The sequence below is a fragment of the Brassica rapa genome, chromosome A01, assembly GCF_000309985.2.
Source record: "Brassica rapa cultivar Chiifu-401-42 chromosome A01, CAAS_Brap_v3.01, whole genome shotgun sequence".
In the NCBI taxonomy this organism is placed as follows: domain Eukaryota; kingdom Viridiplantae; phylum Streptophyta; class Magnoliopsida; order Brassicales; family Brassicaceae; genus Brassica; species Brassica rapa.
Window position 1 is genome coordinate 29,150,181 of NC_024795.2, and position 23,673 is coordinate 29,173,853.

At 36.3% G+C, this 23,673-nt stretch overlaps 7 protein-coding genes across 11 annotated transcripts in view; 5 read left to right on the forward strand and 2 right to left on the reverse strand.

The window, feature by feature from the left end:
* Positions 1–826: 826 nt before the first annotated feature.
* On the reverse strand, positions 827–23,640 carry LOC103843468 (tyrosine--tRNA ligase, chloroplastic/mitochondrial). Of its 5 annotated transcripts, none has more exons than XR_004454882.1 (3): positions 23,493–23,640; positions 21,404–23,066; positions 827–856 (listed from the first exon to the last, which is right to left on the reverse strand). XR_004454882.1 is itself a non-coding variant. In XM_009120212.3 (3 exons), the coding sequence occupies exon 3, from the start codon at positions 23,009–23,011 to the stop codon at positions 21,500–21,502; it is 1,512 nt and encodes a 503-aa protein (XP_009118460.1). In that variant the 5' UTR covers positions 23,012–23,066; positions 23,211–23,283; positions 23,493–23,615; the 3' UTR covers positions 21,395–21,499. The 5 variants fall into 5 exon arrangements, 4 of the variants coding, with proteins under 4 accessions (XP_009118460.1, XP_009118468.1, XP_009118453.1 ...); XM_009120212.3 differs by lacking the exon at positions 827–856 and adding an exon at positions 23,211–23,283 and having other exon boundaries at positions 21,395–23,066; positions 23,493–23,615; XM_009120220.3 differs by lacking the exons at positions 827–856; positions 23,493–23,640 and adding exons at positions 23,211–23,283; positions 23,449–23,467 and having other exon boundaries at positions 21,395–23,066.
* On the forward strand, positions 3,399–4,918 carry LOC103843392 (delta(7)-sterol-C5(6)-desaturase 1). Its single transcript, XM_018654970.2, has 4 exons — positions 3,399–3,706; positions 3,835–4,140; positions 4,221–4,533; positions 4,683–4,918. Exons 1-4 carry the CDS (start codon positions 3,481–3,483, stop codon positions 4,684–4,686), a joined length of 849 nt encoding a protein of 282 aa, XP_018510486.2. The 5' UTR covers positions 3,399–3,480; the 3' UTR covers positions 4,687–4,918.
* On the forward strand, positions 5,196–6,610 carry LOC103843402 (putative Delta(7)-sterol-C5(6)-desaturase 2). Its single transcript, XM_009120135.3, has 3 exons — positions 5,196–5,515; positions 5,585–5,890; positions 6,214–6,610. Exons 1-3 carry the CDS (start codon positions 5,290–5,292, stop codon positions 6,516–6,518), a joined length of 837 nt encoding a protein of 278 aa, XP_009118383.1. The 5' UTR covers positions 5,196–5,289; the 3' UTR covers positions 6,519–6,610.
* Positions 7,489–10,627, forward strand: LOC103843412 (stearoyl-[acyl-carrier-protein] 9-desaturase 5, chloroplastic). The gene is made up of 4 exons (XM_009120145.3): positions 7,489–7,792; positions 8,460–8,964; positions 9,562–10,002; positions 10,178–10,627. Exons 1-4 carry the CDS (start codon positions 7,674–7,676, stop codon positions 10,298–10,300), a joined length of 1,188 nt encoding a protein of 395 aa, XP_009118393.2. The 5' UTR covers positions 7,489–7,673; the 3' UTR covers positions 10,301–10,627.
* LOC103842894 (protein SPIRAL1-like 3) overlaps positions 10,930–23,673 on the reverse strand; it is a 209,522-nt gene continuing 196,778 nt past the window's right edge. The window contains exons 4-13 of the mRNA XM_033285482.1: positions 13,787–13,858; positions 13,648–13,700; positions 12,820–13,563; positions 12,669–12,735; positions 12,491–12,586; positions 12,315–12,403; positions 11,507–12,225; positions 11,404–11,453; positions 11,264–11,335; positions 10,930–11,167 (exon numbers count right to left, since the gene is read on the reverse strand). The gene's annotated coding sequence lies outside the window, so the exon portion shown is untranslated. The remainder of the gene's footprint in view (positions 11,168–11,263; positions 11,336–11,403; positions 11,454–11,506; positions 12,226–12,314; positions 12,404–12,490; positions 12,587–12,668; positions 12,736–12,819; positions 13,564–13,647; positions 13,701–13,786; positions 13,859–23,673) is intronic.
* On the forward strand, positions 14,810–19,511 carry LOC103843423 (putative UPF0481 protein At3g02645). The gene is made up of 2 exons (XM_033283892.1): positions 14,810–16,484; positions 16,658–19,511. Exon 2 carries the CDS (start codon positions 17,239–17,241, stop codon positions 18,802–18,804), a length of 1,566 nt encoding a protein of 521 aa, XP_033139783.1. The 5' UTR covers positions 14,810–16,484; positions 16,658–17,238; the 3' UTR covers positions 18,805–19,511.
* Positions 19,436–21,431, forward strand: LOC103843458 (pentatricopeptide repeat-containing protein At3g02650, mitochondrial). The gene has a single exon (XM_033283728.1). It carries the CDS (start codon positions 19,518–19,520, stop codon positions 21,198–21,200), a length of 1,683 nt encoding a protein of 560 aa, XP_033139619.1. The 5' UTR covers positions 19,436–19,517; the 3' UTR covers positions 21,201–21,431.

Here is a 23,673-nt window from a genome sequence, read left to right on the forward strand (position 1 = left end):
TATATATGACGCTTTAGGATTATACACATAAATTAAGAAATATTTAATTTCTAAATAAAAACATTATTAATTATTTACCTAACCATAATTTAACCAATAATAAAATAGAAACTATAATATCATTGGTCATCTAGCATTAATTAGTCATAAATTTTACATAAAAAATTGAAAATGTCAAATAATTTGGAACAAAAAAATCCTCTAAAACGTCATATATAAAAAAACGGAGGGAGTATATCATTATCATTAGATTGATATTGTTCGGATTCAACATTTTATTTATTTTCACGCCGTAAAGTTATATGTTTTTTTTTCAAATTTTAGTATTATTCGATTTTTTTCACCACTTAAATCCTAAATCAGAATTGGAACTATGCATCAGTGGTCTCCTCTACTAAACTCTAATGATTTCTGATACTAACTTTCAAAAACCTAATAGAAATTTTCTAATAAATAGAGAAATATTCGCATAAAAGAAAAGAAATTAAAAACTACGAAAGAGAAAGATATAAAATATTTAAAATACTATGTGATTTATAAAAAAAACTTTTGAGAAAGACATATAAAAAAATCTCTAAAAGATTAGAGAAAAGTCAAAAATATGAAATTCGAAATAACAAAAAAATCAAAAAGATTATAAAATTTACCAAATATTTTTTAATTGTACTAGCTTTACTCAACAATCAAGCTCTTTACTTTCTTTGATTGTGCACTATTTCTTAGTTTAGTTATAGAAATTGTTATTTGCTTCGTCATTTTCCTTATATTTATGCGATAAAATTTTAGTATTTTCTCGAATTTGAGTTTCATCAAGTTTTATTAGAGAGTTTTTAATACATTTTTTTAATTATTCAGTCTTTTATCAAATAAAAGTTACACACTGATTATTCTTAAAATAGTTATAGTTTCACAGCTTTAAAGCCTCTTTTACCAGATGCAAGAATCGCCGGTAAAACACGATCATTGTAAACGTGGACGGTGAGAAACGAGTTGATGCGAAGATGCGCCGCATCAACTTGGTATGATTTTATGTGAATGTTTTCAATATCCCATAAAATCATTTTGAAGAAACTATCCAGAAAAACATAGAACTATTCACAAAAATAAAAGTATTTTAAAAAATATGAAAAAGAAAGATATAGAATATTAAAATATTATGCAATTTAGAAAATTTTTTTTTGAAAAAGGACTTAGAAAACAATTTCTCAAAAACAAGAGAAGAAACAAAATAATGAAATTGTAAAAATCGAAAAGACTATAAGATTTTCTAAATATCTTCTAATTGTACTAGCTTTACTGAACAATAAAGCTCTTTAGTTTCAGTGCTTTGTGCACTATTTCTTATTTTAATTTTGAAAATTGCATCTGATTCGTCATTTTCTTTGTATTCATGCCATAAAATTTTAGTATTTTTTCGAATTCTAGTTTCATCAAATTTCTTAAGTTTTAATTTTACCAAATTAACAAATTCGTCATTTCACGCCGCCGCTTAGGCCTGGACATCCGGATCCTCGGGTCGGGTTCGGGTCGGGTCTTTCCGGATCCGTGTCCTGGAGTTTTGGACCCACATAGGTACTTTAAAAAATTCGGGTCGGGTCTTGTCGGGTCCGGGTCGGGTCGGTTCGGGTCCATTTTTCTCGTACCCATTAATACCCAAATTTTTTCCGGTTCTTTAATGTTTTGGGTCGGGTCCAAGTATTTCGGGTCCATGTTCGGGTAGATGGCACATTTTCGGGTTGGTTCCTGATTTTTTTCGGGTCAGTTCTATATATTTTTGGTCTAAAATATGTGTTTCGGGTGTACTTGTACCCATGAATCTTTAATTTTACCCGACCGCCAAACTTGAAATTTTGAAAACGAGCAATAACCATAAGAAAATACAATCTGAAAACCTGCAGTAGACCCGAAACACATATAAAGACTAATAAAATCTACTAACTTTTGGTTCTTAAAATACTCGGGTCCCAGGTCGGTTCTAGACCCGAACCTGCTACTCGCTGGTCCTCCATCTTTAAACCCAATAGGGTAAAATTCTCGGTTCCGGTTCTGGACCCGAACCTGTATTTTCGGGTCGGTTCCAGGTCGGGTCCTCGGGTCCGGATAAAATGCCCAGGCCTACCGCCGCTAGATCTACTAGAGTGTGTTAATGCAAAATTTTGAATTATTCAACCTTTTTATCAGATAAAAGTTGCATAACCTTTTATTCTTTTTTTTTAAATTCTTACATTTATCAATTATATAAACATATATTGATGTCGGTTAATAATGGCTTCAAAGAAGTACAAGGTTTAATTTGTAAATAAAGTGAATTAGTGGGAAGAATTACAGCTGCTATTTCGATAAAAAACAAAGTGGGTCAAAAGTGATTGTTACTGTCTTAAGAATTGGGATGAATGTTAGATTGTTCTCTCTCCGTAGCATTCGCTATTAGTACAGTTGACTTGATCCACTGATCCAGTTAGGGAAAAGTACTCCGGCAAATATTCTCTCGTTTCCCGGCACCGGCACCGATGCCGGTTAATCGTCAATTTCTCGGGCGGCGAATCTAAATTAAATGGCTGTGGATGCTGCGTATCTGATGCAGTTTGTGGACGAAACCTTGTTTTACAATCGCATTGTTCCGACTTCTGAGCCACCTCTTGGCGGCGAAATTAGAATTGTATTAACGAGTATGAGTTTTATAGTTTGGGCCTTCAGATATTAGCCCATTACAATATGATTGGTCCCAGTACTTTTAATTCGTTCAGACATGCGTGCGGGCACGTCATCTTCTCTGGACTCAACTCTTTTGTTTTTTCCTTGTCTTGGTGTACCACTTCCACTAGCATTTATATTCCCCCCCTCTTTCTTTTAGTATTTTCAGTTTCACCCACATATTTTTTTATTTACACTAATTTTATTCAAATTCCTAATCGGCTCCACTTTTTAAAATATTACATGTTAAGCGTAGTTTGACATGATAGTGATCATCAATTTAATCACTCGTTGAAATCTAGAATAAATTTTATAAAAAATTGAATACTTGAAGATAGTAGCAGTCATAGTCATAGTATTTTTCAAAACGTGTCCTAGCACAAATCTTGAATTTTTATACTCCTTTTTGTCAAACAAACGTTGCATACTTTCTTTATCCTTACAGTTATTAATCATAAACCAAGTGAAACAGGTTAGTAGTCGCTATTTAGAAGTACAAGGCTTAATCTGTAAATAGAACAAAATATAGGGAAGAATTACAGTTATTTCGATAAAAAAAAAGTGGGCCAAGAGTTTCAATCAGAACTGAGTGTCTGAGATCTGAATGAGTTTTGATTGCTCTCTCTCTCTCTCTCTCTCTCTCTCTCTCTCTCTCTCTCTCTGTGACATGCATTATCAGTACAGTTGACTCGTTCCAGTTCAGGAAAAGTTAAAAGTGAAAAAAAAAAATCACTCCGGCGAATATTATCTCCTTCCCCGGCACCGATTCCGACGAATCTAAATTAAATGGCGGTGGATGCTGCGTATCTGATGCAGTTCGTGGACGAAACATCGTTTTACAATCGGATTGTTCTGAGTCACCTCTTGCCGTCGACTCTATGGGATCCATTGCCGCATTTCCTCCAGACATGGCTCCGGAACTACCTCGCCGGAACCCTACTTTACTTCATCTCCGGCTTTCTCTGGTGCTTCTACATCTATTACCTCAAACTCAACGTTTATCTCCCCAAAGGTGATTTGCTTTTATTACCGAACATTAGTGATTACTTCGATTCTGTTATTGTCTGATTGGTTCTTGTCGGAATTTCAATTTAAAGAAAAGTTTTTTTTTTCTTTGGTCTGAATCTACTTTGTCTTCAGATGCTATTCCGACAAGAAAGGCTATGCTTTTGCAAATCTATGTGGCAATGAAGGCGATGCCTTGGTACACTCTGCTTCCAACTGTATCTGAGTATATGATCGAAAGTGGTTGGACCAAATGTTACTCAAGAGTAGGCGAAGTCAGCTGGATCCTCTACTTTGTTTCAATCGCGACATATCTTGTTTTAGTCGAGTTTGGTATTTATTGGATGCACAGAGAGCTTCATGACATTAAGCCTCTCTATAAGTATCTCCATGCCACCCATCATATCTACAACAAGCAGAACACACTTTCTCCCTTTGCCGGTAAGTATTATTCAGTTTCTTATACTCTCTAGTCTATGTAAGAATGTGGCATCTAACTTTATTACGTTTTTTTTTTCCAGGGCTTGCGTTTCACCCACTAGACGGGATACTTCAGGCTGTACCGCACGTGGTTGCTTTGTTTATAGTGCCGATTCATTTCACAACCCATCTAGGTCTTTTGTTCATGGAAGCGATATGGACAGCGAACATCCATGACTGCATCCACGGTAACATTTGGCCTGTGATGGGTGCAGGGTACCATACGATACACCACACTACTTACAAGCATAACTATGGTCACTATACCATATGGATGGATTGGATGTTTGGCTCTCTTAGGGACCCTCTCTTGGAAGAAGTTGACAACAACAAAGACAGTTCCAATAAAGCAGAGTGAGCATGCCCCGTTTTTTCGTTATGTCTTCTTGTGTTTTGCTTGTTTGTTCAAAGTTTCAAACCTTTTACTTCATGTGTCTCTCTCAACCTTTCCAATTATATGCTTAGAAACATTGACTGCACATTTGTTGTCTTGTTTAATTCAGGTAAATGTTTGGTCTTCAAAATTAAATGTTGTGGGGGAACTGCCAATAAATATCTCACCGTATATAGTTTGCAGCAAGAAATTTCAAATTTGGAAATTTAAATCCCAATTCTGGATGATGTGGTTATGTCTAAAAGGACACTTATTTGTTTGTTGTTATAGTGTGTTCATTTGCCAAGTCCGGTTCGTGTAGTCTTGTTAGCCTGTTCTTAAGTAAAGAACGTTGGATTATGACCAGTTTAAGGTCCGGGCCTATCTACTCTTACACGTTTAAAATAAGCGCAGATTAAATGGTTCTAGCTGGGCCAGAGTGGACCGGCTAGTATTAGACGTACCATAACCAAGGACTACGTTATTCAACATATAACTGCGTAATGAGAATATGATATAATTTGAGGTGATGTTTTTTGACGAATAATTTGAGGTGATGGTTCTGTAGATAACTAATAAATGCATGGAAGAACTAGCTTACTATACCAAGGAACAGCATGTGCACATTATCATAACTCACAAAGCCTCTCTGTCATCTACGCAGAGATTCTTTCTCTCTCAAACACTCATAAACACATTATCAGCTAGAGTTTGACTTTTTTTTCCCCGGAGGAAACATGGCGTCGAACCATGAGTTTCTTGCTCGGTTCGTCGAGGAGACAACGTTTTACAACCGGATGGTTCTGAGCCACCTTTTGCCGGCGAATCTATGGGAGCCTTTGCCACATTTCCTCCAAACATGGCTCCGGAATTACTTAGCCGGAAACTTACTTTACTTTATCTCAGGCTTCCTCTGGTGCTTCTACATCTATTACCTCAAACTCAACGTTTACGTCCCTCAAGGTGAGTTTATTTTTTTAGTTTAGTTTTGACCTCTCTTTTTTTTTTTTATGAATCTACAATATTCTTCAGATTCTGTTCCTACGAGAAAGGCAATGATTCTACAAATATATGTGGCAATGAAGGCTATGCCTTGGTCCGCACTTGTTCCAACTGTCTCTGAGTATATGATCGAGCGTGGTTGGACCAAATGTTACTCTACACTTGATCAGTTCAACTGGTTCCTCTGTTTGGTTTACATCGCGTTCTATCTTGTTTTAGTTGAGTTTATGATTTATTGGGTTCACAAAATGACTCATGACAATAAATTTCTCTATAAGTATCTCCATGCAACCCACCATATGTACAACAAGCAAAACACTCTCTCTCCATTTGCTGGTATGTCACACTCTCAAGAACTCTTTTTCAAACCTGCTTGCCTTAGGAGTTAAGTAGTTAACTGAAACTTAACTCCAAATTCGAGAATGTCGATACTAGAAACGGTCGGTCTATAAACTTGGTTTTAAGATTCCTGGACTTCCAACTTAAAATTAATTATCGATAAGTAGATTGGTCTAGTTCTTTTATATATTTTTTTATGTTTTATCAAAACTTTTGATGCGAACTCTTTCTTTAGAGATTAAGTTTCATAGCCTAATAATCTCCATAATTTCAATAATTGATAATATATAACATTGCTTGAACGTTTTTTGGATATTCAGGGCTTGCGTTCCATCCACTGGATGGGATACTTCAGGCAGTACCGCATGTGATAGCTCTGTTCATAGTGCCGATACATCTCATAACACATTTGAGTCTTTTGATTATGGAAGGGATATGGACAGTGAGCAACCATGATTGCATCAATGGTAACATATGGCTTATAATGGGTGCAGGACACCATACCATACACCATACAACATACAAGCATAACTATGGCCATTATACCATTTGCATGGATTGGCTGTTTGGCTCACTAAAGGTTCCTTTAGCTGAAGACGACAGCTTTAATGAGAAAGAAAAGTAAGAATGTTCAACGTACACATTTTTGTTGTTGTACTCGTTAGTCTTAAACCTTTGTAATATCACTTTGTTGGAATGAGAAACATGATTGCACTATTAGCTGCAAGTTTCTGACTTGTCTTTAAATAATACTTAATATGGTAAGTACAAGGTTGATATATATAGATGCAACACTAGCATCTATAATAGGCAAAGTTTGTATTTTTCAGTTAAGGTAAGAAATCTAACAACATAAAAATACAGAAAATTAAAGGTATAAAATATAGCCAAATATACGCTTTCATAATCAACTAGTTCTTGACTTCTTGTAGATGGGTCACATAGAAAGCATAAATATTGTCAATGCTCCCCACTTGTGTTGAATGGGTTGTCCCACAGAGTCACTGTGTCACAGATCTCTATGCCTGCACATTTAATATTGTTATGGCTCCTTTAACCACTGCGATGTTTAAGTGTAGACTTTTCTCAGATCAGAAGAAAACCAGTTAGGTGGGGCAATGACATATTTAGCTCACCATAAGAATGAGCTGTGAAATATAGAATCACCAAGTCATTATTAGAAACGTTGTCAATGAATTTGATGCTTGATGTTTATAACAAGTAATTGCGTTTTCCCTGGACAGGTTATGAAGGTTTCTTCCACAATCTTGATTCTTGAATAATTTTGGCGAGGCTAAGATATGAAAGAAATACTGAAGCTGAAAGCTTACTCTTGTTTAGTTACTTGTCATATGGTTTAACTGGTTAGACCCCGGTTTACGGAGTTGGTAGTGGTTAAAACTGTTGGGATTAGTCGAAGCATAATTTAGGCCCAATAATTTGACAAAACAATGGGTCATATTATATCATTCGGCCCATGGGCCTGTGAAAAAAGCAGCGAAAAATATCTGAGTGTGGCATTGACGTAAATAAAAGAGCACCTGAAGGATATTCTAGAGAAGAAAAATAAAAGTTGCATACATACACATGTCCATAGCTCGATCATCACGCCCACCCAAAAGCTTTTGTTCTTTACTCATCAAAACCTTCACATTTGTCACAGTCTCGTAGCAGCAACATAGAAATAATCGACCTTTGGGATCCGTTGTTATTCTTATTTAAATCACTTTCATCTTCTTCGATTGCTCAAGTTTGTTAGAGAATAAACTAAGAGAAGAAAATGGCTATGGCTATGGCTATGAACCGGATCGTAGTTTTGCCTTCTTCATACGCCTATCGTCCTCATCAAGCTCGTGGATCCAGATCTCCCATTGCTTCTTCGATTCGCTCCGCTACTACGTGAGTCTTTTCTCCCTTCATTGTCGTAATCATATGTTTCCAAGTTTTTGCTGATCTGTGTGTTTTGGATTGAGTGTCGATAATAAATCTATGTTATTACCAATGTTCAAAAAATAGCTAAGGCTGTAACTAGTTGGATTAGCAACTAGACGGATTATTTGGAACCTAGGCTGCGGGTTTAACAAATTATTGACTGAATATATTCGTGTAAGATTTTTAGATCTAATTATAAAATTAGTTTTGATGAATTACTAAAATTAGATATATATAAAACAAAAAAAAAGAGTCAAATTTGTGGACTTGTACTAACATTATTAACAAATTTAGACTAATTTAAATTAAAAAATAGTCAAATTTGTGGATTTGTACTAACGTTATTAACAAATTTAGACTAATTTAAATTAATTTAGAATGGCTTAAACATATTTAAAACAGCTAAATCTTGTATAAATCGAATATTTTAAAAAACCATTTCGGCTCGCATCGGTTTTTAGGACAGATTTTTAATATCATGGTTATTACTAATTCATCGAGGAAAAGACATATACTGTCTGAAGCTTATTGGTGTTTTTTCAGGATTGTTGTGTGTAGTACTACTGATAAGTCTATTTTATTTTCATCACTCGCTCAAGTCCTGAGTTTGAAACTCTATTTGGTTTAATTACAGAGAGGTTACTAACGGAAGGAAGCTCTACATCCCTCCACGAGAGGTGCATGTCCAAGTGAAACACTCCATGCCGCCACAAAAGCTCGAGATCTTCAAATCCTTGGAAGGATGGGCTGATGAGACTCTCCTGACTTACTTAAAACCCGTCGAGAAGTCGTGGCAGCCGACTGATTTTCTCCCGGAAGCTGAGTCAGAAGGGTTCTACGACCAAGTCAAGGAGCTGAGGGAACGGTGTAAGGAGCTGCCCGACGAGTATTTCGTGGTGCTTGTCGGTGATATGATCACTGAAGAAGCGCTTCCGACTTACCAGACCATGTTGAACACGTTGGATGGTGTTAGGGACGAGACGGGAGCAAGTCCTACTCCTTGGGCGGTGTGGACCAGGGCGTGGACTGCTGAAGAGAATAGGCATGGGGATTTGCTTAACAAGTATCTTTATTTGTCTGGGAGAGTTGACATGAGGCAGATTGAGAAGACTATTCAGTACCTTATTGGCTCTGGAATGGTAAGCTTCTCTGGTTTTTTTTTTTTTTTGCTTTAAGATCTTTGATACATATCTGATCCTATAGTGAAGGGTGGCCTAGGATGGAAATACACAGCTGCCTACTTATTTGAGTTGAGTGTTAAGTTTGTATAAGATGGAATCACAATCATAAACCAAGCATTAGTTTTGTGGCTGTGTAGGAACTTATGTTGTCATTTTTAGGTAAAGCTTGTCTTCATAGTTACAAATTTGCAAAAATAAATGTAGTTTATTACCTCCGTTTCTTAAATAGATTTTTTTATTGTTTTCGCACATTAAAAAAACACATTAAAGTAGTATTATTTTTGTAAATACCAGTTTCTAATAATTTTCAACCAATATAAATTTAATAAACTCAATTAGTTTCTTGAAGTTACAATTTCTGCCTAGAAAAATGTAAAAAAAAATTATCTTTGTGAAACAATTTTTTTTTCTAAAACTTCAATCTTAATTGAACGGAGAGAGTATTCTAAAGATAGAGATGATGTGATAACTCTTAGGCGCTACTTTAAGCCCACACATGTTAAGTTTGTATCCTCAGTTTCTCATATATGATTGATATTGTTTTATCATTCTTAGGATCCAAAAACTGAAAACAACCCTTACTTGGGTTTCATCTACACATCCTTTCAAGAAAGAGCGACCTTCATCTCCCACGGAAACACTGCCAGACACGCGAAAGATCTTGGAGATTTGAAACTTGCGCAGATATGCGGGACAATTGCTGCTGATGAGAAGCGGCACGAGACTGCTTACACCAAAATTGTGGAGAAGCTCTTTGAAATCGACGCTGATGGAACCATCTTGGGATTGGCTGATATGATGAAGAAAAAAATCTCGATGCCTGCGCATTTGATGTATGACGGCCAAGATGATAACCTGTTTGAGCACTTCTCGACCGTTGCCCAGAGGCTTGGTGTTTACACTGCCAAGGACTATGCTGATATTCTGGAGTTTCTTGTTGAACGGTGGAACGTTGAGACTTTGTCAGGCCTTTCTAGTGAAGGACACAAGGCTCAGGTACATAACCACCATGAAACTTTCTTCTTCTTTTCAGTATGACTAGTGATGAAGCTATAAATTTATGAATACTTGTTTTGGTCATGGATACTATATTAGCTGGATTTCTTAGTCTGTTTTGTGAATTTGATTGGGACATAAACTTGAATTCTGACTCTGTCCTTGCATCTGACAGGACTTTGTCTGTGGATTACCTGCAAGAATCCGCAAGATTGAAGAGAGAGCTCAAGGAAGAGCCAAAGAAGCAGCCAAAAACGTACCGTTCAGCTGGATATTTGGTCGGGAGATTAGGGCTTAAGTAAACATCTCTCTCTCTCTTTCAAATGATCCCCGAGTAAGCCGCCATAAACATCTCCACCGATGACGTACCAGTCTTAAGACCTCGAAAGTTCATTTGAATAATGTTTTGTTTTATACGGAACATTGTAGATATAGTTATGTTTCTTGTTTGAGTTAGTCGAAGACCATAAAATGGTGTTTTGAGTGTTCCTAATGATAATGTCTGGTTAAAGAACAAAGACTTTAAGAGTTTGTTTTTTTTTATGTTCTATTCTCTTTTTGTTGTATCAGTACTAAAGCTGTTTGAATTGTTCTCTCATAAGCAAAGAATGGTTTGTAATTTAAATCTATTGTTCAAGTAACAACTAAACAAAAGTGACCGTTTTAACAAAGATGAAACTTAAAAAGAACGTTTTAATACAATTGAAACGGAGTAAAGTCTTATTAGATGAAACCATAACTGCAAACGCACAAACCTTCTTTTTCTTATGTTACTCTCTCACATTAAAAGAAGAAGAAAGTCTCTGTACACGATCTTGTTTTGCCTCTAAACTTTAACTGCAAACCATAATTTTTCCTGATTCTCAGTATTGTATTGGTGCCTTAGAACAAAACACATAGTGAGAGAGAGAGAGAGAAAGAGATGAGAGGAGCTCCAAAACGAGCATTGATAAAACATTATCACTTTAATAAAGCATTCTCAACTACATATGCGGTTGGTCTACGAAAACAACACACGAGTTTTAATATTCTGACAAAGAGCAAAAGAGAAAACAATCTCAAAGGAAAGTTGGAACGTAACATATAATTATTACATAGACCACCAAGATAACTTTTCCGTTTTGTTGAAGTATTCATAGGCGTCCCTCCAGAGTTAGACGATAGCCTTTGATACAAGCAACAAGAACAAGAAAAGTATATATAAATATTACAAGCTGATTTAAGGGAATATATACAAATCTCTCTCTATCAACGTACGTACCAACGATAAGTCCCGTAGCACACCCGAGGGTTCGAGCTACCACTGAAGCCACGTCAGATCTTTTCTTTGGCTCTAAAATCACAAATCAACAAAGAAAATCACAGACTCGAGATCATGATAAGGAATCATTCAAACTTTACCTTTGCTGGCGGGTGAAGAGAAATTGCGGCAAGACTGCATCGAACAAAATCTAACAAATCAGACAGAGAAAGAAAATGATACCATAGTTAGATCATTCTAGACGCACCTGAGCAAGGATCGATCTCATATTCGGCGGCATGGTCGTGACGTGAAATTTAGGGTTGGCTGTTCTTCTTTTTTACTTTCTTTTTCGGCGATTATAATAATGTTTTAGAGTGCAATTAAGTCTTATTTTAAATCTACCGTTAGCCCTAGCTTTCTCCATATTCTCCAAGCAGTTTAAACATTAAGAGGCGTTTGTTTTTTAATTGCTTCCGATCTGAAGATATTGTGGTCCGGCACTTCATTCTTTGCGTTTTATTGAGAGAGAGGATTACTCTTGAGATTCACTTGAATGTAGTTGAGTTTATTTTAAAGATTAACAACTTTGAGGGAGGTTCAATTGGAGGTAGAGGTTTGCTAAGTTTAAAGAAAGAACAAGATTAATTAGAGCATAATTCTCCAGAATCATTCATTTATTACCAGCAAGAAAGAAAGGGAGTAACGAATCTCCTTCTAGTAAAGAAAAAGATCAAAGGCCAGAATTTCACATATCACTGAGAATCAAATAGTTTAGGCCAACACTTAAAATGAAAACATTAGGGATCATCATTCTTCAAGAGAGAGATGAAGAGCAAACAAACAGAAGGTGCAAATTACAGAAAACAAACGACAAAAAACAATGCAAGCATCTATTCATTATTTTGTTCGATGTTCACAGCATAAAACATTTCTTCAAAGTGAGGCTTGCGAGAATTATTATCCATCTTGATCTGCGCATACTGAAATAAGAGAAGAGCACACGATGTTAATTAATTCTCCATGAGTTATTTTTGGTCTTTCAAAAGCGCACACACACATGTAATCATACCAGTTCGTGCTGACGTTGTACCAGGATTTTATATTCTTCCTGACATATCAGCAACTTGGGATAGTAGTATTTATAAAGCTTGTACATCCCTGAGGGTAAGAAAATAGGAAGAAGCAGCAATCACAAATGTGCATTTGTTATTCTCTCTCTATATATTTTATATCTAGACACATTACCCAAAGATCCCCAAGCAAATAATCCAAGTTTCACCGAATCGACAAAGCTAAACTCATTAGCCATCTCAAAACCAGCAACGTTCGACTCTGAAGAAGCTACAATCGAAAAAAAAAAAATCCAAATTACATCAAAAATATCATCACGATCCGAGAGGATAGAATCAGACAACCTTTTTACCTTTCCTGTCACCTGCGGATGAAGAGAAATTCCGGCGAGACCCCATCGAAACCGATTTACGATGTACCTGTCGAGACCAGTCATATTAGAGAAAGCACAAATATAACAGAGAACAAATCGTATATATACCACGATCGGATTCTCGACGCACCTGAGCAAAGATCGATCTCATTTTCGGCGACATAGTTAGGGTTCGGTCTTTCTTTCTTTATTTGTCTCACACCGCGCGGGATAATATTATTATCTGAATATATACTATATTGAGCCGTATGCCCTACCACTAGCTTTCTTCAATTTTTGCTAATTTAAAATGTAGAGTTTTTTCGAAAACCCTTTGCTTTCAACATTGTTGGGAATGGTAATTCAAAAAGCCTAGGCAGATAAATTTTCATCTCTTCATTTACCAGTGGAAAATCAGTTTAACGTACATCAGAACTTTCCAGCCTTCTTACCAGAGACAAACATAATCAACCTGCGAATTATGCTTAGGCTTACAGTGCTTGTAATGGAACTAGGGCCTCCATAGAAAAACATGTGAAACTATTATCAACTAAAATCGGACCAAATATCACAGAAAGACAATACTACAAAGTAGAGAAAGGTAGGACACTTGTATTTGCAATCGTTGTAAGAGAGAACATTAATTCTCACCTTACAGCATTAATTCTCAACTACATACATACTCTTTGGTCCCAGAAAAAAAACACAAGAAATTAAAATATTTTGACAGAGCGAAAAGAAAGCAATCTCATAGACAAGTGTTTAAGTTTAGACAAAACCACATGCACATACCCACACATTATACATATAGCAAAAGCCAATTAATTGGCTACTTTTTGGAGAGTTTTGCAACATTGGCCAACAACTCTTCCATTCCCTTAGCCTTCCTCAGATCCTGTCAACACGAGAAGAGATGTTAAAGATTAGATATTATAGCAATTATGGTCACATCAAGTGCTTCTTTGATTTCATTTTGTACCTCTTGCATCCGCTCCTCATATAACTTATCAAGATCACCAATTAGATAATGGCCTTGATACAATCACACACCAAAGAAAAAGTATTAAAAGCTGATTAAGACAATAAAAATCTCTGCCACTCTCCCTCTCTACACGTACCAATGAGATATCCGGAAGCAAATCCTAGGGTTCGAGTTACAACAAAAGTAACTATAGCTATTTTCTTCGACTCTACAGTCACAAATGACCAAAGAAAATCACATATATATATTTTTTTTGAAATGTCTCCAATTTGGCATATCTGATGTGTAATCAGAACACTTTACCTTCACTGTGGGTTGAGGATGAACAGAAACTGCGGGTACTCCCCATCGGTACTGATTTTTGACGTACCTGCGTCCAGTCCAAACCCAAACGAACAAACAGAGAAATTTAGAGGATGAAGATGATACCATGATCAGATTTACGACGCACCTGAGCAAAGATGGATCTCATATTCGGAGACATAATCGTAAAATTTAGGGTTCGCTTCTCACACTTATGTTTTGTTCACATCTAATCTATTAATTTATGGTTCTATTTTTATCTACCATTAGTAAGTCATAGTAAGACCACCTAAAGAAATAGTTAATATGACATATTTGATTATTTACATTAATAATAAACCAACTATAAATTTGAATTTTACTTTTTAATTATAACAAAATCTGTTGAGAAAAATCTAACAAAATCTTACTTAAAATTTAAATATTTTTATAAAATAACATATTAATTAATTTCGTAATTAATAATATAATATTTTTATAAATCAATGTTAACTAAATTTTTTTATAAAAAAGAAATAAAAATTATATATTATTTTTAATAAATTATATAATTAGATTCTGTATTATACAAAAATAGAAGTTTTATAAGATTTAAAAATTATAAAATTATATTAAATAGGCAAATTAACAATTTTTTTATTGTTTCATTTAAATAAATTATCAATCATCATTAAAATTAGTTAAAATTCGTAAACTATATAATATTTTTATACAAAAAATAAATTTATTAAAATATGTTAAGCTTTTATATCTACAACTATATATTATCTTTTATTTATTTTGAAACTCTCGACAATATTTTTTTGAAATGTTTATATACAAAGATATAATATTATATAATAACTTTTAATTCATATATTATTTAAAAATATGTTATTAGAATGTTATTAGAAAACTATGAAATTTTAGTAGTTCAAATCAAATTTTAATTGTAACTTTTCTTAATTATAACAAAATCTATTGAGAAAATTTAGAAAATATCACCAAAAATTTAAATATTTTTTATTATAAATTAGTGTATTAATGTAGTAACATAAACAAATTCAAAATGTAATCTTCCAAACTCAAATATAGTACTGTAATTTTTCAAAGTTTACTTGACAAAATATAAATTTTGAAAATAAATATTCAAATTCGAAATGATAATATTTCAAATTTTACAAAATATTAAATCACAGAAAATAAAGAATAACTTTTTGAAATGCACCACGGAAAAAAACAAACTATATACGTTGTAAAAATTAAAGCAATCAAATATTTTGAAAATATAATTAAAAAAACTTAATATCATAGCATCCAAAAAATATCTTATATCAATAAAATTTAGTAAAATAATATGATAGATGCTACTATGTATAAAATTTACTAAAATAATAGGGCTATGTGTTCCAAAAAAAAACAATAGGGCTATAATATTTAAACAATTTGTTTTTACTTAAATTCTGCAAAATACTAAAATAATATATATCAAACTCAAAAATAATATTGAAGGAGGTTTTCTATTTGACTATTTCATATTGTTATTTTATTGTATCTAAAAATATATAAGTAAGAAATAAACATTAATAGCAAAGTAAAATGTATTCAACATTAATAGCAAAGTAAAATGTATAAACAATAATATTATAGAGTTACATAATATATAATACTAAAATAAAAAATGAGGGAGAGATACACATCAAACTGGTCTGAGATAATAAGGGTCTTAATGGATGAGAAGCAAGATAAGCTTCAACTCTTCACTATCAGATATCTATTCCAGGTATCGGTTCATGGAATTTGGAGGGAAAGAAACAGAAGACGACATGGAGAGACAGCTTCCCCCCCTGATCTCTTAGCCAAATTGTTTGAGAAAACTATGCGAAACAGATTTTCGATAGCTCAGAGGAGGAATGATAAGAAGCTTGAGGGTGGGCTTCAATCCTGGTTTTCGAACAGATAGATTGATTGTAAAGAGGAGATGTTCTTGAGTTTTTGAGTTTTCTGTTTAAAAGGGAGTAGCAAAGTACGAAAAACAAACTTGTAACGGTATTTTCTTTTTTTGAATTCAATTTAACATTAAATTCAAAAAATAAAAAAAAATACTAAAATAAAAATTTTATATTTAAAACATTTGTAATAATATCTAATGCATTTATAAAATGAAAAAAAATATCCGCACGAACGTGCGGGTTAAAATCTAGTTTATTAATGAATAATAATAGTGTGGGATGGGGACATATGTATAAACTTTTTTCTTTCTTTTTTATATCTAAATTTATAATTTTGTCATGTAAATTCATGGGGATAAAATGAGGATTTATAACCTTTTAAAAAACGAATAATTAGGAAAAGAAGAAAAAGATCTCAATGCCTGCGCATTTAATGTATGATATGGCCAAGATGATAGCCTGTTTGCGCACTTCTCAACCGCTGCCCAGAGGCTTGGTGTCTACTCGGCCAAGGACTATGCTGATATTCTGGAGTTTCTTGTTGAACGGTGGGACGTTGAGACTTTGTCAGGCCTTTCTAGTGAAGGACACAAGGCTCAGGTAAAATTACCATCATTAAACTTGTGATGAAACCTATCAGCTTATGATGAATACTTCTCAGTCTCTCTACTTATAGAATGTTTTCTTTTGGTCATGAATACTATATTAGCTGCACTGTTTGGTCTGTTTTGTGTTTTTAATCGAGACATGAACTTGAATTCTGACTTTGACAGGACTTTGTCTGTGGATTACCTGCAAGAATCCGCAAAATTGAAGAGAGAGCTCAAGGAAGCAGCCAAAAACGTACCATTCAGCTGGATTTTTGGTCGATGACGTTCAAATAATCCCCGAGTAAGCCATAAAAACATCTTCACCGATGACGTTCCAGTCTTAAGACCACGAAAGTTCATTTGAATATGTTTTTGTTTTATACGGAACACTGTAGATAAAAGTTATGTTTCTTGTTTTGAGTTAGTCGAAGACCATAAAATGGTGTTTTGAGTGTTCCTAGTGATAATGTCTGGTTACCAAGAACAAAGACTTTACGAGTTTGCTTTTCTATTTTTGTTGTATCAGTAGTACTTAATAAGCAAAGAATGGTTTGTAATTTAAACCTCTTGTTCAAGTAACAACCAACCAAAAGTGACCGTTTTAACAAAGATGAAACTTAAAAAGAACGTTTTAATACAATTGAAACAGAGTAAAGTCTTATTAGATGAAACCATAACTGCAAACGCACAAATCAAAACGTTACTCTCTCACATTAAAAGAAGAAGAAAGACTATACTCACGATCTTGTTAAACTTCAAAGATCATGTTCCCAAAGAAACCAACTGATTCATCTACCACACATCAACATAACTTCGACGAGTCTCGATGGGTCATCAACGTCAGAAAATCTCTCGACGCAGAGCTCGAAGACCACCCTCTCGAACAAGTCACAGTCAGCATTTTCACCGTCCCTAAAGCACTAATGTGCACCCATCGAGACTCATACACACCTCAGCGAGTCTCCATCGGACCGTACCACTGTCTCAAACCAGAGCTTCACGAAACAGAGAGGTACAAACTAACGATCGCTAGAAAATTTCGAAACAACTCCAAATCTTTCAGGTTCCACGACCTCGTCGAGAAGCTGCAATCATTGGAGATCAAGATCAGAGCTTGCTATCACAAGTACATAGCGCTGAGCGAGGAGACTCTGCTGTGGATAATGGCGATAGACTCTTCGTTCTTGATCGAGTTTCTTAAGGTTTATTACGGTTTCGGAAAGGTCGAGACTTTGATTAACAGAGTTGGTCATAACGAGATTCTTAGAGATGTGATGATGTTAGAGAATCAAATCCCGTTGTTCGTTTTGAGGAAAACGCTTGAAGTTCAGCTCGAATCGACGGAATCAGCTGATGCTCTGTTGGTCTCTGTTCTCACGGGACTCTGCAGAGATCTCTCTCCTCTCGTGATCAAATTCGAAAATGATCAGATTCTGAAGGCTCAGATTCACGAGTATAACCATATCCTAGACTTCTTGTATCAGATGATCGTTCCAAGAATCGAAGAAGAGGACGAAGAAGAAGAAAACAGAGAAGGCGAAAACAGAGGATGTAAGCTTCTGAGAGAGATGAAGCTTAAATTCAAAAGGGTCTTCGCGTCTAGACCTGCTGATGTCATCTTGAGACTTCCCATGCGAATCATATCAAATCTTCCAGGATTCATCGCTCTGAATTATCTCTTCACCAGACAAGAAAACGAAGAAACATCACCAACGGTCTCTGTTCTCGACATCGAAAAGCCTCCTCTAGTCTCCGAACTCACAATCCCATCGGTCTCCGAACTCCACAAAGCAGGAGTTAAATTCAAACCAACACAAAACGGCAACGTTTCGACCGTTTCATTCGACTCAAACTCAGGCCACTTCCACCTCCCTGTGATAAACCTAGACATCAACACGGAGACCGTTCTTCGAAACCTCGTGGCCTACGAAGCTTCCAACACTTCGGGAGGACCGTTGGTCTTCACTCGCTACACGGAGCTGATAAACGGAATCATCGATTCGGAGGAAGACGTTAGGTTGCTTAGAGAGCAAGGCGTTCTAGTGAGCCGTCTCAAGAGCGATGAAGAAGCTGCGGAGATGTGGAATGGTATGAGCAAATCTGTGAGGCTGACCAGAGTTGGGTTCTTGGATAAGACTATTGAGGATGTGAACCGGTATTATACCGGTCGGTGGAAGGTTAAGATTGGGAGGTTTGTTGAGGTTTATGTTTATGGTTCTTGGAAGATTTTTGCGTTTTTGGCGGCGGTTTTGTTGTTGATTTTGGTTTCGTTGCAAGTGCTCTCGTTGGTGTTTAGCTCGTTGAGGCTGCTTGGGTTGAGAACCGGTTAGGTGTAATTGCATTTGGGGACGATGTGACTTGGATTTGGTTTGGTTTACTGTGGTTCTCTTTTGATTTGGCCAAACTCGCCAATTCGAACCAAAATGTTCGGTTAATTCTGTTAGGAGTTTGGTTTGATTCAATAAGTTTTCTAAAAATATAGTATGTTTTTGGTTCGGTTCGGTTCGGCAATCATTTATTTTAATTTTTTAAAACAAAAAAATGAATAGCTAAATCATACCAAAAACTTGAACTAACTGAAGTAATTAAATTTCTAGAAGAACTAATCGATATTTAATTTATCCGAAATTTTAACAAAATTTGATCAAAGGAATTAAAAACTTTGCTAAGACTTTCAAAACCGAAGTAATTAGATACCAAATCAAATCAAATTTTATTTTGGATTAATTCGGTAAAGATTAATGTTTAATCGAACCGACCGAAAACCAACTTACCCAAACTATCCGAATCCCACATGCCTATGTGGCTATGTCTAACCATGTAAACAACTGAAACCAGCATGGTTTTGAACTGTGCTTGCTTCTCGTTGGTATTGAAAGTATTTTTCTATTTGCAACTAAGGTCCTCTATTTTGTAATTTATTCCAATTATCTCCTCAAATAAAGTAATGCTTAAAATCAACATTGTGAGATAGAGAATAGGGTTTTTGGGTTTAGAATCAGAAACTGCAGCTTGAAGATAGTCTCTGAGAGAGAAAGCAGAAATGTTGAGATCCGTGTTGCGGAGATCGCAAAACCTCGCCTTTACTCGAATCTCCACGAAGAAGACTCCATCGCCAACATCCATTTCCAGATTCGCACACGCCGAGTCTCCCGGCAATGCTTCACCCAGAAGCCTCAGGTTCTTCTCCACTGATGAGATCCCAATCTCGTCATCCGCAGAGCTTACCCACGAAGAATCGAATCCTCCCGGTTTAGGGCTTTCCGAAAGTGGCGATTTTGATGTGAATGGTGAAGATGGAGAGTCTAACGTTGCTACAGTTGAAGATTCTGGAGATGGGTCCGTTGTAGCTGAGGAGGTGAGCCAATTCGACGAGGAAAAGTTCGAATCTTTGCTGTCGTTGTTACGAAGCGATGAGGAAGCTTTGGAGTTTGGTCTGAAGGCGTTAGATCTCGATTTGAACTCAGCTCTTGTGTCCAGAGTGTTTGAATCTCCAGGCATCTCAGGTAAGAACTTGATTAGGTTTCTGAAGTGGGCAACTAAGAAAGAAGAGATTAATGTCACCACATCGCTTTTAGAGTCTCTCCTTGTGGTAGTCTCTGGTGATAGACGTAGGTTGGATGCTTACGCTTTGTGGGATTTGGTTAAAGAGATTAGTGAGAGTGAGAGTAGCCTTGTTTTGAATCTTGAGATAATGAATGATCTGATAGCTTTGTTTGGGAAGCTTGGCAAGTCCAAAGCTGCGTTTGATGCGTTTAGTAAAACCGAAGAGCTTGGCTTTACTCCGAGCGCGAAGACTTATTATGTGACGTTGGAGGCGCTTTGTAAGCGGTCGTTTATGGAATGGGCGTGCGTTGTGTGCGAGAAGATGCTCAAGAGTGGTGTGTTACCAGAGGGAGACCAGATCGGTAACATCATTACTTGGTTTTGTAAGGAAGGGAAGGCTGAGGAGGCTTATTCGGTTTACGAACTGGCGAAGGCGAAGGAGAAGTTGCCTCCTTCTAGATCTGTTGCTACTCTGATAAGTTCGCTGAGCAAGAATGATGGGACTGTTGGGTTTGCTCAGGAGCTGTTGAGTGATTTATCTGGAGACGCTAGGCGACAGGGGATCAAACCGTTTTCTGATGTGGTCCAGAGTTTATGCAGGATGAAGAATGTTAAAGACGCTAAAGGTTTGGTCCTGGATATGATCTCTAAAGGACCTGCTCCTGGGAATGCAGTTTTCAATTTGATTGTGCACGCTTGTTCGAGGAGTAGAGATCTAGATGAAGCCAAAGAGGTTTTGAAGTTGATGGAGAGTAGAGGTTTGAAACCAGATGTGTACACTTACACTGTCATCATTAGCGGTTATGCTAAAGGAGGGATGATGAATGACGCTCGAGAAATTCTAGCGGAAGCGAAAAAGAAACATAAGAATCTCAGTCCTGTGATGTATCACTCACTCATCAGAGGCTACTGCAAGATTGAAGAGTATGACGAAGCTCTTAAGCTTTTGAATGAAATGGAGAGTTTCGGTGTGAAGCCTAGTGCTGATGAGTATAGTAAGCTGATTCAGTCGTTCTGCCTCAAAGCTTTGGATTGGGAGAAAGCAGAGATGTTGTTTGAGGAGATGAAGCAGAAGGGTTTGCATCTGAATGCTATTACTCAGGGGCTGATAAGAGCAGTTAAAGAGATGCAAACGGAAGGCAAGGGAACAGAAGATGCTAATCTACTTGCTGCAGCATAGAACTCAGATTTGATGTTTTCCCATTTGTTCTATCAAATCTGGAATAGCTTTTGAAGATGTTTTCTCTTGGTTTGAAACTCCAGACAGTGCCTTGTTTGTTCTCCAATAAGCTTTTATGGTGTTGCAATCACAGTACTCATCATCAAGCAATGTTTTTCATCATAATTAGTTATAAATTCGATCTTGTCACTATATAATCAAACAGTTTCAAATTCATAAACTTATTAATGATTTCAATGCTAATTCATAACAAAAACAAATCATGATAGATACAGTTTTTTTATAAAAGAAATAAAATTTTAGGAGATTCTGATGACCACTTTGTTCTTCTTGCCTGAAGAGAGAACAAGACCTTTCCCTTCAACAATGTCTTCTTCTTCAACTCTCTTATTCTCATCATCAACTCTCTGATTGTTCATATAAACCCCACCTTGCTTCAACGTCCTCCTCGCTGCAGATTTGCTCTCAAACAACCCCGCAGAAACGGATACATCAACAATGGAAACACCAGAGACTCTATCAATAGGCAGTGAGCAAGTTGGTATATCCTCTGCAATTCTCTCAATCAAGTTCCAGTCAAGCTTTGTCTCAGCTCCTGGTCTCAAAGCCTCTGTTGCTTTTATAGCTTCCTTCAAACCCTCTTCACCATGTACGAATCTTGTTACTTCTTCAGCAAGTTTCATTTGCGCTGAGTTAGGAACATAACCAGGCCTCCTCATTTCATCTTCCACAATCTTTATCTCATCCAAACTCAGGAAAGTTAACGTCTTCAAGAAGCGTATGACATCAACGTCTGGAACAGAGAAGAAGTACTGATAGAACTTATAAGGTGACAGCATGGAAGGAGATAGCCAGATGGCTCCATCTTCAGATTTTCCAAACTTCGTCCCATCGTTTTTCAGCAGGAGAGGAAACGTTAGTCCGTAAGCAGCTTCTTCCGTCTGGAGAATCTTACGTATCAGATCAGTTCCAGCTGTTATGTTACCCCATTGATCACTCCCACCTATCTGAACATTGACCCCTTCCTTGTCAAACAAGTGAACAAAGTCATAGCCTTGCAGTAACTGATAGCTGAACTCGGTGTAGCTCATACCCTGCTCTGATTCCAATCTCTTCTTCACACTCTCCTTCGCCATCATTACTCCAACCCTCGCAAACCGACCAACCTTTTTCAGAAAGTCCAGCATGATCATATCTTTCCACCAGTCATAGTTATTAAAAATCACATAAGAGCTAGCATTGCCACCAAGAATCTTGACGAGGATGTTTTTAATCCCGGCGATGTTTTTCTCCAATGTAAGGGCGTCAAGCTCAGGTCTTTCTAGGCTTTTACCAGATGGGTCACCAACCCGTCCAGTGGCGCCACCGATCAAACCAACGGCTTGATGCCCACATCTTTGGAACCAAGAAAGGACAATGATACCAAGCAGGTTACCCAAATGTAAACTCTCAGCAGTTGGATCAAACCCGCAGTAGACCTTTAGAGGAGCTACGTTGGGATCAGAACAAGCAGACCTGAGATTCTCGCTGGTGACTGACTCCAGGAGTCCTCTTTCTTGGAGTATATCGACTACATTAGGGCGAGAAACAGCTTGAACTTCTGTCTCAAGAGTTGAGCACTTAACAGGTGCGAACAGAGGAGTTGTAGACGTGGAGAAAAGGTGATGAATTTGGTGCCTTCTGAAGAAAGTAGTGGAGGATTTCTCAGGAAAACTGAGTAAAGAAGCCACACGCAAGGGAGATAAGAAGGTTTTTGAACAAATAGGGATGAGACTCCTTGAAGCAAGCGTCATTCCTGTTGTATATGCCATAGGTTTATCATATGATGATGATACCTTTCTTGAACAGAGGAGCTGTTACCTACAACTAAACATTAAATAGAAACACCATCAGCTAAAAAAATGGTGAATTAACGATCTCTGTGCAAGTAACTAGACTATTTGATTTGATAGGGAAACAAAGCTAGCTGCAAAAAAAAAACAATTCTCAGGCAGTCAATTTGACGAACACCTTATGGGCATAGACAATACAGTCCCACATTACTCCATGAAAACCTGGGAACACTATCGTTCAATCTCCAAAACTGTAAAAAAAATTCAAAGGAATCCCAAAAGATTACACCAAGAAGTATAAAGGAATCATCATTGCATCTCACACTGTCACACACTAATGCATTCCAAGAACAGAGCCAAAGAAACTACTTGAGAGGAACGAACAAATTAATATATATATATTGCATAACACACACCTAAAATGGATAAAGAATCAAACTTTGAGAAGCAAAGTGCTTACTGGTTTTGTAGCTCTGGGAATGGATTTTGTTTTCTACCTTTGCTTTGCTACACACAATGCTTTGAGAAACATGATAAACCGATTAATCTCCGGTCTAAATTCAGACATACTAAACCGGTCTGCTTTTTTAAAATTTAATTTTGTCGTTCCACTGAGTGAATAAAATATTTATTTACATGTT

Coding starts and splice junctions, on each gene's coding strand:
- LOC103843468 (XM_009120205.3), bottom strand. CDS start 23,011: ATGGCATATACAACAGGAATGACGCTTGCTTCAAGGAGTCTCATCCCT.
- LOC103843402 (XM_009120135.3), top strand. CDS start 5,290: ATGGCGTCGAACCATGAGTTTCTTGCTCGGTTCGTCGAGGAGACAACG. Junction 5,516..5,584: donor CAACGTTTACGTCCCTCAAG/GTGAGTTTATTT, acceptor AATATTCTTCAG/ATTCTGTTCCTACGAGAAAG. Junction 5,891..6,213: donor CACTCTCTCTCCATTTGCTG/GTATGTCACACT, acceptor TTGGATATTCAG/GGCTTGCGTTCCATCCACTG.
- LOC103843458 (XM_033283728.1), top strand. CDS start 19,518: ATGTTGAGATCCGTGTTGCGGAGATCGCAAAACCTCGCCTTTACTCGA.
- LOC103843423 (XM_033283892.1), top strand. CDS start 17,239: ATGTTCCCAAAGAAACCAACTGATTCATCTACCACACATCAACATAAC.
- LOC103843412 (XM_009120145.3), top strand. CDS start 7,674: ATGGCTATGGCTATGGCTATGAACCGGATCGTAGTTTTGCCTTCTTCA. Junction 7,793..8,459: donor TCGATTCGCTCCGCTACTAC/GTGAGTCTTTTC, acceptor GTTTAATTACAG/AGAGGTTACTAACGGAAGGA. Junction 8,965..9,561: donor ACCTTATTGGCTCTGGAATG/GTAAGCTTCTCT, acceptor TATCATTCTTAG/GATCCAAAAACTGAAAACAA.
- LOC103843392 (XM_018654970.2), top strand. CDS start 3,481: ATGGCGGTGGATGCTGCGTATCTGATGCAGTTCGTGGACGAAACATCG. Junction 3,707..3,834: donor CAACGTTTATCTCCCCAAAG/GTGATTTGCTTT, acceptor CTTTGTCTTCAG/ATGCTATTCCGACAAGAAAG. Junction 4,141..4,220: donor CACACTTTCTCCCTTTGCCG/GTAAGTATTATT, acceptor TTTTTTTTCCAG/GGCTTGCGTTTCACCCACTA.